Source organism: Sturnus vulgaris, chromosome 2 (assembly GCF_052056855.1).
Source record: "Sturnus vulgaris isolate bStuVul1 chromosome 2, bStuVul1.hap1, whole genome shotgun sequence".
Classification (NCBI taxonomy): Eukaryota; Metazoa; Chordata; class Aves; order Passeriformes; family Sturnidae; genus Sturnus; species Sturnus vulgaris.
The window spans coordinates 49,420,193-49,432,714 of NC_142244.1; the positions used below are offsets into that span (position 1 = coordinate 49,420,193).

The 12,522-nt window shown below is 41.8% G+C and overlaps 2 protein-coding genes across 2 annotated transcripts in view; both read right to left on the minus strand.

Annotated features, from left to right (window-relative positions):
- MIPEP (mitochondrial intermediate peptidase) overlaps window positions 1-5,574 on the minus strand; it is a 65,205-nt gene extending 59,631 nt beyond the window's left edge. Inside the window, exons 1-3 of the mRNA XM_014879673.2 lie at window positions 5,383-5,574; window positions 2,234-2,407; window positions 350-438 (exon numbers count right to left, since the gene is read on the minus strand). Of these exons, the coding sequence (XP_014735159.1) occupies window positions 350-438; window positions 2,234-2,407; window positions 5,383-5,559 (440 nt within the window). The 5' untranslated portion in view covers window positions 5,560-5,574. The remainder of the gene's footprint in view (window positions 1-349; window positions 439-2,233; window positions 2,408-5,382) is intronic.
- A 1,619-nt stretch (window positions 5,575-7,193) lies between these two features.
- Window positions 7,194-11,159, minus strand: LOC106855197 (uncharacterized). Its single transcript, XM_014879644.2, has 3 exons — window positions 10,994-11,159; window positions 8,999-9,061; window positions 7,194-8,076 (listed from the first exon to the last, which is right to left on the minus strand). Exons 1-3 carry the CDS (start codon window positions 11,157-11,159, stop codon window positions 7,271-7,273), a joined length of 1,035 nt encoding a protein of 344 aa, XP_014735130.1. The 3' UTR covers window positions 7,194-7,270.
- Between the last annotated feature and the right edge of the window lie 1,363 nt (window positions 11,160-12,522).

Below are 12,522 nucleotides of genomic sequence, written 5' to 3' on the forward strand. Positions count from 1 at the left end.
TCATACTGTTCTACATGGTGTGCTTAATCAAAGCGTGCTTAACCAAAGTCCTGAGAAATCCACTTTCAAGCATTGGTACATAAACTTGATAACCACTAGAGAATTTTCTAGGACCACAAGTCCTAGAAAATGATGTGCTTCAGTGACAGGGAGTCATGAACTGCAACTAAAATAGAGAAATCTTTCATGAAATACTGTAACAAAACGAAACCCTTAAATATCTGTAACAGAAGACTGACACTTTGTTCCCATGCACAAATACTTTTTGTTGATTGCTGCTTTCATAGATGATCATACAGAAATTTTTAAATCTGCATATGGAAATAGAAAAAAAAAGAAGAAACCTTACTTCTCTACCACGGTACCAATGTTCCTGCAAGCTTCTTCAGCAGCCTCTCTGAATGCAAAGTCAGGGTGGGCAACTTTTACAAAATCAGCCTGATGCAATAGAAGAAAAAAAACAGTGAGGCAAAAAGACAAAAAAAAAATCCTGGCTTATAAATAAATTGCATTCAAGAAGTTCCATTTATATTAACATTTATTTCTACAGTTCTATGCAATCATTTTGTACTATTTGCGTTTTTTTTGTCTAAAACAAAGCTGATTGGAAAACTTAGCTGACAATTATTAAACCACACAGTGCCTGTGTCTTTCCAATAAACATCATTAATTCACACATTTCTTAAAACATTTTAAGTAGTATCTTAGAGTCCTAACACAGAGATAACATATTTAAATGTTATTTTAAGAAGACTTTTAAAACTAAATTTTCTAGAAGAAAGCACACCACCAAATATGCGTACTTCCTAATAGGAAGAAACACTGATTTTTTGTAAATCTCCAAATACTTCAGGGGGTTCATAAGGCTAGAAGGATGCTAAAAGGGGTTGGGGAGTGAGGGGTTTCCAGGACTGCTGACATGAATTCAGGGAAGCTTCAGCATTGAAATAGACTTAAAAGATTAGGAAAATATTTAAAGTCTAGGAATATATTGAAGATATTAAGCACGACTTTACAGAAAGTACATGCAACAAGCTGACAGTATAAAATATGAGTGCAGTTTGATTGAAAAGACAGCCTTAGAAATGTTACACACTTAAAATTTTTACTTCTTAGAATTCCTTTATAAAATCCTGTGTAATACTGACAGAAAAGGTGCTAAATGACAGATATCAAAATTTCTAACAACAGATAATGATCACTAAATAATTTCCAGACAGTTCTGCAAGCTGTACATCTGTGAACATATAAAGCCTGAATATAATACAAAGGACATAATTTTAACTCAGCAAACTGATACAAAATTATGGTCATTGAATTCTGACATTAATGTTTTACTTAGGTATTGACTGATTAAGCAGAATTAGGCATAGTCTATACAAAACATAAGAACTAGTGACTTAACAGAACTTGTAAGTACTTTCAGAAGGAAAAAAGTGCCTGGCACAAAAGATGTCTTAAAAAGAATAAGAAACAAGATTGGAGAACTGAAAACACACAGAGACATTCAAATGTGAAAATCCAAGTGACCTCAAAAAACTCAGTGACCTATTCACTAAGAACTAATTTCAGTATGAAGGTTGGTTCTGCTTCCTTCAGCCAAAGAATGATGCTTTGATAAAAGATATACTTTGGGCAAACTTCCAGACAGCAAGATGAAATGCTCTATTAAATGTAAAATTTTGTGATGCAGAATATCAGACCAAGTACTGTGGACCACAAAAACTACAGTCTAAGAAATTTCTGCTTTTTTCTTGTGTTAATAAAAAAGTGATACTGTTGAGTTTCATCTGCTGCCTTTATTCTGAAAGTTCTTTAAGGATCTTCACTTATAAATGATCATAACTTAAAACATGTGCATTGCCACTCAAACTTTAACTCTGAAATCAAACCCCTTTTTTCCACAATATAAGTGACACTGGAGAGCTTATGTATTAATATTGCAGCAGAAACACAACTATGATTTCACTGCTGTTTTTCTTGTTGTGGCTTCTACACTATTTTTACATCTTTCTTAAAAATAACTGGACAGTTTGACAGGATTTGTACTTAGCTATCTTTTGGTAAAAGTCTTTGTAATTCACTTTCAATCAATTTCATTATCTGCCTTACCACAAAACTTCATGGAGCTGATCTGCTATTTACTGCAGTGGAGAAAATCATAAAATGGAACATGTTGTAAGCTCAGCCAGTTTAAAAGAATTTATGTAAAAATAAAAAAAAAGCAACATACCAAGTCTGCTACTCTGCACAGGCTATCTGAAAGCTGATCAAAGATCATTACAGTCTCTGGCCCAGGTGGTGTTGAACATGCCTTCTGGACAAGCTGTTCTGATTCTTGCAATGCTTTGTTCTGTGCTTCTTGAAATCCTTCAGGACAGCTCAGTTCTGGAACACCAAACAGACCCTACAGTGCAGAACACAATGAAAACACATCATTATTGCCCTCTTTGATTTCTGCACCTTTGTTTCAAGACTGAATTATCACTATAGAATTTTACCAAAATGACCCTAGATAGCATATTGTAACATTTCACTGGCCAGCAGCACCAGATATCAAGAGATTGTGGGCAATAGGACAGTTGTTTCAGGCTCACTAAATTAACCCCCAATACTGGAAGCAGACCTTAAAGGAATAATCAACAACAACTGAAAATGTTCATGGAATGAACAGTTTTATTCCTGAAGTTCTTATCATGCCTGGCCCTGCTCCACAGGGCAAGGTAAACACACTTCTTTGCACTGGGTAAATGCAGATGGCACTTGTGAAAGACTTAGAGAGGTTCTACCACTGATCAAACAAAATTACTAATGCTAGCAGATAGAGAAGTTCCACAGTGCAGACCTACAACGGAAAAAAGATTTCAAAGAATCACAGAATCCCCTGAGTTGGAAGTGATGCCTAAAGATTTTTGGGTTTTATGTATTCTTCATGTATTTGTAGATTTACATAGTCATAACTCCTAGTACTTTTCCAGCTCCCTTTCTCACACTTAACAAACTTCTGTTGATGCATTCTTGAAATTCTGTTTAGTCTTGCCTGTTAGTTTAGCAAGGACACTTTATCTTGCACCTTGTATCATAGATATAATAAAATGTAGAGTTAGAAGATGGGGGGGGGGCCTCCAATGGGGCTGAACCTGGGGGGAAATTATCTAACCCAACTGCTCTTCTAATTGGACATTATTGATAGATATACTAATCGACCAACCTTGTAAAAATTGTAGAACTACTGTACCACTTATATATATCACCATGGTGTGTACCTTGAAGGCTTTCAATTAAAGATTTGCTTTTATATTATCATTTTAACACTGTCTGGAAAAGTTTTGTGTTTTATTCCACGTGACAGAGGGGACCCACAAGGATCAGTTCAGTGAAGTCCAGTTCCTGGCCTTGCACAGGACATCCCCAAGAGTCACATTATGTGCCTGAGTGCATTGTCCAAACACTTCTTGAACTCTGTCAGGCTGCTGCTGTGACCACTTCCCTGGGGAGCTGTTTCAGTGCCCAACCACCCTCTGGGTGAAAAACCTTATCCTAGTAATTCCTTAATTTCACTTAAGTTAAAACAATATCTCTTCAAGCCATACATTCCCTTTGCCCAACTACAACACGAGCATCTCCTCACCCCCTGACTACAGCAGTGAACAGTGAAAGGTACGTGACTTCACATCACATCTATCCCTTCCCAAATTCAACCTCAGTATCTAAAAACGACAATATGGGTTTTCAAATCTGCAGTCCAGTCAGTTTATAATCCACTTTCTGCAAGCTTTTGTATTACAGCAGTCAGCTGCAGGTTTGCATATAGCTTGCTAGTATTTATCCAAATAAAACAAAAAGCCACAAACTGACAGCTCATCTGTACAAGTATATATTCCAATGCAAATGCAACCCTTCAAGCACGCATCTGGAATATTTTACGCTGCTTTTCCCTACTTTCCTTCTGCTACTGTTGCTAAATTAAGCACCTTCTTTTTCTGCTAAAGAAAAAATACCTTTCCTCACACTTACCATGTTTTAATTTATTTGGGAACAGGAACTGAAGTGAACACTGAAAAAGGTATTTTTATATCTATACATGTGTGCACACAAACATAAATATACTTGTATCACAGCACTCTTGAATAATGCTTGCTGTGTAAGACTCGAGACTGCCCCTTCACTCAGATCCTCTGCCAGAGGATGCAGTGACCTGCAATATCCCTGAGAGCTCCAGGTGCTCCTGCTGCCCTACATCCTCACTCACCCTCCCAAGTCAGCTCTTCCTGCACATGTAGTGCTGTGTGATCAGGATGTATCTCCTCTTAGACATAAATTAGCCATGGAACACCTCTTACATATGATACCAAGTCTAACACAAAAATTTAAAAATTACAAAAAGAATGAAGCCTGATGCAATTCTCTCTGTTCTTTGATGGCATTGGCTGCATGGCTGAAACATTTCTGTCTTTGCTTGGTCCCAGCATTTACATCCTATCTGGCACAGCCTCTTTGTGAGCCTGAAATAAGCACCTCTATTTCAAAAGAACTGTGGGCCAAGTGAATAACGTGGATTCCCTATATCAGCCAAACGGACAATATTTACATGGATTATTTCCTGAAGCAAGACTTAAACCAGTGGGCTTGCAGAGGCATGAGAACCTGAAGAAAGGTTTCCCAAGCAAGTGCCAGATTATCAACAGAGGTCAGATGTGTCCTCTCTAAAACCCAAAGTTCAACAGCTCCACCAGGCTGGGCACCACGGCAGGAATAGCTGAGTCAGCAGGCAAACACCTGGATTTTACAGCTGCACCTATTCTGTGTGCACTGTGCCATCTTACAGGGAGCCTGCTGATTCCCTGGACACATAGTAACAAATGTCCACGACTCACCCTAAAAAGATACGCACCAGAAAACCCAACTGTCACCAAACCAGCCAAGAAATCCTTTGTTTTTGCCACAGGCAAAACATCAAGAATAACGCCCAGGCCAGAGGATGCGAGCAGCGTGGCTGCTCCCGAAGCACCGTGCGAGTGCAGCGGCACGGCACCGACACGGGAACGACGGCACAGCCAGGGCAGGGCTGGCAGGGAAGGGGCAATGGAAGGGCTCATCTCACTTTATGGACATATGGGCACCACTGAGGCTCAAAGCGTTCCCACGCACAAGGCCACCACTGTTACGCGCTTCTGTATCCAAAAGCCACAACGTTTGGGTTTGCCAGAACCAATATAAGCTCTTATTTAAAAAAAAAAAAAAATTTACACACAAGAGAAAAACTACCCCCCCAAAAATTCCTTTAAAACGGTTCCGGCAAGCAGAGCAGAGCACGAGGCTGCCGGCAGCCAGGGCCGCCTCCTGCCGCAGCAGGCCCGGCCCTCCCGTCCCGCCGCTCACCGTGTCCCTGCCCGCGGCGCCGCCGCGCAGCGGCTGCTGCTGCTGCTGCTTCGCATCGAAGGCGGTGCCCACGGGGCACCAGCTGGTGCTGACGGCCCGGCCGCCCTGCCCCGCCGCCCGGCCCCGCAGCGCCCGGCCCAGCGCCGCGGGCAGCGCCCGCCGGCAGCCGCCCAGCATGGCACGGTACGGCACGGAACGGAGCGGGCCCGGCACCGCCGCGGCCTCCGCACGCCCCGCTCGGCCGCGACCTCCGCGCGTCCGCGCCGGGGGGAGGAGCGGCAGCAGGAGGCGGAGCGAGGCGGAGCTCCGGGCTTCCACCGCCCCTCAGCCACCGGCTGCTTCTGCCCTGGGCTCTCGGCACTGCCCCGGGCTTCCACCGCTTCCTGCCGGGCACCTCTGCCCCGGTTCTCGGTACTGCCCCGGCTTGCCCCGCTTTGCTCTGGGCACCTCTGCCCCGGTTCTCGGCATTGCCCCGGCCTGCCCCGCTTCCTGCCGGGCACCTCTGCCCCGGGCTCTTGGCACTGCCCCGGCCTGCCCCGCTTTTTGGCTCACCTGTGCCCGACCCGGCCGCACCAAGGCTCCTGCCGGCTGCTACCTGTCCTACACTAGTTAGGTTAAAAAGTTTAAAATCTCCAGTTAAACCTAAGGCCCTTTCAAAACGGTTTTTGGGTCTGGATGTTTCTGTGATTGATACAAACTTGCGGCGTGTGACTTAGGGGGAAGAACTTCGTCTTGCTGTAAGATTCACACAGCCCTTTCCTCCGCCCGAGTGCCCTTGTATCTCGCTCGCTGTCATTTGAGAAGTGCAGCTGCTCCTCCTGAATTAACCCACCGTGCCCTTTCCGTTTGGGCTCTGTGATCCACACTCGGGGTTCGGCTACTGTGGGAACATGCCCACATTCCCCTGGTATCCTGAGGTGCTGATTGGAAACCAGCCTAATGCTCCCAACACTGCATTTGCACTGAATTTTGTGATGCTGACCCAAGTCCATTGGCATCTCCACTTTATTCTCTTCCAAGAGAAGTGAATGAGACTTCCCAACATTTTTTTTTAATATTTTTGAGTTTTAGAAGAAAGGGAAAGGGGAGGAGGGGGGATGAAAAATAAAATTTGGGGACAAAAAAGACAGAATTAATGTTTTATGGTACAGGAAATATCTCTTGATCAGTTCCTTGGCATGGCTGCTTCAGTGTTGATTAAACACTATCTCCGATCTGGGAGAATTTGTTTTGCACCAGCTACTTCTGAAGTACAGCAGCTTTATGCTGCATTTTTTCATGGGCCTTGAATACCTGCCCACATCAGAGAATCCACATGGCACTTCCTCCTATCACTCCATTTTGCTCAGTTTCAGACCTGTGACTACACAGAGAGCAAAGAACCATATTTAAAAGCTGTAAATGAAACAATGAAACTTGCTTGCACCACACAGTAAGCAGCTTCAGTAGTGGTATCAAACTACACTAATTTCAAGTTTTAAAATTATTTTAAAGTGATTGGATGCAAACTAACCAAGTTTCAAGTCCCTCTACACATGCCACACTGGAAGATATAAACTGGCTTGGAAGTAACTGTTGCTTCTTGTTTATACAAATGTCCCACACAACATAATTCCAGAACTTTTGTCTTTTATTTCATCCCACTTTGCTTTAAAATTTGTTCTTCAGAACCGGGGTACACACCCCTGTGAATGCCTACAGTAAGTCACCAAGCCACTAATGCATTAAGCCCAGCACTGTAGATTCTGAAGTCTTGTCATCTCTGGTGCAGAAGCTGCTCCTGACACGAAGCATTTTCTGTTGAATCCAGCAGAAATTGTCCAGCAGATAACAGCTTTCTTAGGGAGGGCAGAAGGGCACAGGCATGCAGCATTGAGGAATAACGCAGTTATGGGGCAGGCAGCAGCGGTGGCTCCAGTGGGTCAGCGGTGCCGAACAGGAGGAACCCAGAGAAGGTGGTGTCGTCATCGCCGTCTGCAAACAGCCCATTGAAAGCCTCTCCTTGGTGGGCCTGCAGCCACACCTCGTCTCCTCCCTGCAGCTCAAGGATGGCAGCTCCTGAGGCCTGGTCCTCTCCACTCTGGTACCTGTCCACCGTGTGCAGCATCTTGATGCCGTTCTTAACGAGAGCTACCCGCACGTTCCTTGAGTAGACAGTGATGTGGTAGGTGAAATAGTAAACACCGGGGTGTTTGCAGGTGAACTTGCCAGTGGCTGAGTTGAAGTCGTTCAGACTGTTATACAGCACCTTGTCAAACTTGATGGGGCGATTCGGAGGGGGAAACTTGGTGTTGGCTGTAAGGCCAACACTGAAAGCACTCCTTGGCAGGACTCCTGGGGCACCTACATTGCCCTTGTCTCCTCTGTCTCCTTTCAAGCCTCTTTCCCCCTGAACTCCTGGATTACCCTGTGGCCCTATACTTCCGGTATTACCTTTAGGACCTGGATTACCAATCGGACCAATCGGCCCTGGGAAACCAACTCTTCCCGGATGGCCAATTTCACCCTTTGTCCCTTTTGGACCTATGGGTCCAATGTCTCCTTTTAACCCCTTTGGTCCTTGCAGCCCCAGCTCTCCCTTCTGACCTTTGTAACCCACTGATCCTGTAAATCCTTTTGGCCCTAGTTTCCCAGGTGGTCCTCTTTCTCCTTTATCTCCTTTATTCCCCTTCTCTTCAACAGTCCCATTGGTCCCTAAAGGGAAAAAAAAAAAAACAAAACCAAAAACAAATAATAATAAAAACTAAACAAAACAACTAACCAAAACTGAACTTTCTTGTGATCCTCTACTGGAATGTACAAATTGAGTTTCATCATGAGGAGATATATGTGCAGGTGTGCATCTCCACTGTGCATACTGCGCTCAGTGTATACAGAGTTTCTCATACATTTAAGTGCAGGATCAGCATAATGTCTGAAGAGCCTGTTTTTCTGTTAGAAAACAGGTGTTCTGACTGGCAGCAGCAAGAATAAGTTCAAAGAAAGGAAGGTTATCTATGGGCTGATGATAACACTGACAGCTCACATAATCTTGTACAAAAGCAGCATCTGTCCACACTTTTTAACAGTCTTTGGTGTACAAAATGGGTGAGAGAATTCACAATTTAATCAAAGGAAGAGGAAGGGTTTTTTTTTTTATAAGACCCTGAACTTGCTTGCCACATGTTTCTATAATTTCTATGTATAATTTCTACTTTTCTTGGGTAACATAGATTGCTACTGTGGCACAACTAAAGGCTTTTTGTCCTGGTTACTTGCCACCCTATGCTTTATTTATCCTTCATCCACCATTGATCTGAAGATCAAAGCCTTCAAAACTTCTCTGGTTTCTGCACAAGGTTTTGAAGGTGAAGATCTCATGATGTGAAAGGCACTTTAGCAGTTGATAGACAAAAGGCATCATAAAGAGCATATGCTCAATCCATCAGGAAAAGAAGCTGATCAAATCTGCTCCAGTGGCCTTTGTCTTCTCATGTTAGGAATAATGCTATTTGTATAGTTTGTTGTTCTCAATTTAGAAATGAGAGAATTTAAAATAGGTAAGATTGTATGATTATTTCACAAACACAAGGGCAGCAGTTCATAGATAAATATTAAATTGAAACACTTCTCTGACCTTGTTCACCTTTCTCTCCATTGACTCCATCTTTTCCCGGACTACCAGGAACTCCTGGTTTGCCTAGTACAGAAATAAAAACACAGATTTGCATTAAACAAATTACCAGAAAATTTGAGAAGAGTCCTTCTTTACTCCTTCCTCTTCAAGTCTGGCCAAACAGTAATGTAAAGCATACCCTTCTTCCCGACTTTTAGTGCCTGCCACTGCTGGTACTTTTATCTTACGGAGAGATTGACAAAGAGCAGAGAAGCTCTGCTTGAGGATGGTGCTTTTTGGGTGCAGAAGAAATCCTTGGCATAAAGAGGTGAGTTATTAAGACATGTACAGTTGTTATAACCTGGCGAGCATCACTAGTGTGAAAACTTCTTTTGTTGCCTCCATCCATGGAAATTCAGCAAGAAGCATTGTTGGAGCAGGAAGCCTAGCAGTGAAACAAGGACGTGGTTTAGTGGTCAGCCTGGCAGTGCTGGGTTTATGGTTGGACTAGATCATCTTAGAGGCCTTTTCCAGCTGTAATGATTCTGTGAGTCTATGAATGATGAATTCCCACTTCAAGAAGAGACATATGCAGGAGTTTGACCAATGGTTTGATCATTATAGTGGAACAATATTGCCTTTAAAGTTGAGGAAGGCATTCACACTCCTGATCCCTGTACCTAGCATGAGATGGACTTTCCACTGCTCTACAGAGAGCAGTTATAGAAGCTATTTTTGTAGTACAGAGGTAGTACAGAAGACCATGAGATCTGTGATCAAATAACTGGATACATCCCGAGTGCAGCAACAGAAGAAAAACAGAGTAGGCAGTTTGGTTGTAATCATACTCCAAGAGTAGCTCTCCAGCCATATGGCCCAGAGAACAGTTCTTGAGCAATTTCCTGCACAATAGGCTCATCCCAGCACATACTGAAATTTCATTGACTTGGTAAGGAACAAAATTAATTCTCATGTATTAAACCACAAAGATGTATCTACATAGAGTATAAAGAATGGTGCATTCACCCCACTTTGTTCAAAGAAAGAATAGTCAGTATAGGCATCATAATGGATGAATTTAGGAAAAAAGTTGGGGAATTTATCAGAATCCAATGGTATAATGATAACTCACTGAAGTGCAGGAAAGGCCTTTAGAAAATAAATGAAAATGAGAAAGCTTTAGGTTTTCTGTTTTTCAGACCTTTCTGGAACTGTGCATACAGAAAAAGAGGGAAAGTAAATGTCTATGCCTATTAAGATGCTAATGGAAATCTTTGTTTCTTTCTCTATTTTAAAAGGTGATGAAGTGTTATATGTCCACATGCCTGCACATTTATCACTTTGTGCAACCCTGGCCTTGATATTCCAGCATGGATACAAGGGCCATCATTAACGTAAGGCTTAAGATACTATGGGATGATTAGCTTGAGGATGCTGATACTATCTTTGGCTTTGATATCTCACAAAAATCTCTATTATAGCCTGCTGGAGTAGACATAAATCTTATCTTGTTGTTCAGTAGTCTCCATTTCTGAACTTTACTGTAGTGACTCTTGAATTACAGCAAGTAGCACACTCAGAATCAAGCCCTACAAATGTATAATTTAGATAAGAGGAATCTTCTTACCACTGCATACTTCCTACTACACCAAACAAGATATCAGTCGTTGCTTTTTTTGTTTAGTGGGCTTGAAGCTCTTTTCAGAAATGCAGTTTCCATCTTAGAGGAGCAGGAGTAGTTTTGCAAGCTTTAAAATTTTCAAATAGACTTTAAAATATTGCCATGATAGAAGGTAAAGCCTTTTTGTTCTTTTGGTTTTATGCCATGAACCTGACATCTCCATAGTGTAAGTCTTTCTTTCTATTTCCTTCTTTAAACACGTAAATGAAAAAAGTTTGAAATGTTTTCTGAAGGCTAGGCAGAATTATCCCATTCATGTAGAGTAACTACAGACAAATTTGGGAGTGAATGCCCTTGCATTTGATACATTAAATCATTCATTCTGAACATAGTACCTGTATCTCCCTTGTCTCCTTTTGACCCATCACGTCCATCACGACCAGGTATGCCATTGTGCCCAGGATTGCCAGGGATGCCAGGATACCCTTGGGTGCAGATATCCTGTTTTTGTGTTTCTGCTGTGCTGACTACAATTGCCAGCAGCACAATCCAGCTTTTCATTCTTCAAGTAGGTTATATGGCTTTGGCTGAACTGTTTAAGAAAAAAAGTACATCTGCCTATGCCTACCTTAGAAAGGAATTCAGGGTGGTGGAGGGAGGAAAATAAGGAAATGGGTTTTCACCATGTCTATTCTTTTGTTTTATTTACAAATCTCTATTAGCATTAATTACAGTCCTAGAGACTACCAAGTGCTATTTTAAATAATTATTTAATGGAGATATCAGTTATAGCATCATTCTACTGTTAAAATATTAGCTTTACACAATCCTCCATCCACATTTCTCCCTGCACCTACTTGTGATTGCACAGCTTTCATCTCTCAGGAGATGGTGCCATGAGAGGTGAGCTAAGGCCATTCAACCCCCTCACTCAGCACAAAGCAATCACTTTGAAACTTATTTTTATTTTTATTCATTTGAATTAGTCCCCTACGGGTTAATAAGTTGAATGATCTCAGAGGAGGGGCTAGAGCTGGAGCAGAGTGAGATGAGGGCAAAGGTGTGAGGGATCAAGTAAGAGAGTTTTTTGGCAAAAACAAGTCTTTAGCTGGGGGCTCCAAATTCACGTAACTTTGCTACTAAAAGTCCAGCTTACATGTATCTTTTCACTAGAGTCCCCCCTATACAATGTCTTTTAATATAGGCTCATTGAAATACATTAAGACTTAATCCTGGACACAGTTGGTTTAATTGAGTGTAAGAACGATTGTTGAGAAGAGATTAGACTGAGAAATAAAAAGCAAATAGCAACAAAATTAATACCTGTTTTATTTGGAATTAATATCCATAAATGTCTCATGCACAGAAGCTTCAGCTGTATAGGTTAAGTACTTAAACAGGTAAAAGTGATTATTAGGATGAGTAAATTTTACCCAATTTGCTTTGGAATTGCTTTTTTTAGTAATGAGGAGTAAGATCAATATTTCTTTTGCAATATTAACTAGCATTAACTAAAAAATTATGTCTTCTCTTTAATCTCTTCACAATTTCTCACTCTCATGAAACAACGCACAGAAGTACCATATAGACAGCAGTATGTCCTCAGTAAGGATAATTACACCCTTAATTTATAGAGTAAGAATTTAGCTTTGGGACATGTTCCTTAATATTTTTCTACTTTTTATTCAGACAAAGTGTGAAAAATCCCACTTTGACTGCTGCTGCTGGTTAGCACTAAAGAAAGATGAAAATAGATAAAACATTTGCTCCTCCTGAGGTATATAAATATTTGCTGCCTTAGTCAAAAGACTCCAAAAGAGTGCAAAAGGAAGAAGTGCTCTGTATGACACTGCTAGGATTTGATACATCCCACGGAGAAGTCTGACAGTCCTTGTCCACTTACAGAGAACCCCATTCCCAGTTG

Excerpts from the sequence above, each read along its gene's own strand:
- LOC106855197 (XM_014879644.2), bottom strand. The coding sequence starts at position 11,159 with ATGAAAAGCTGGATTGTGCTGCTGGCAATTGTAGTCAGCACAGCAGAA. Across the intron at positions 9,062-10,993 it reads AGGAGACAAGGGAGATACAG|GCAAACCAGGAGTTCCTGGT; the intron begins GTACTATGTTCA and ends TTTCTGTACTAG. Across the intron at positions 8,077-8,998 it reads TGGAGAGAAAGGTGAACAAG|GGACCAATGGGACTGTTGAA; the intron begins GTCAGAGAAGTG and ends TTTTCCCTTTAG.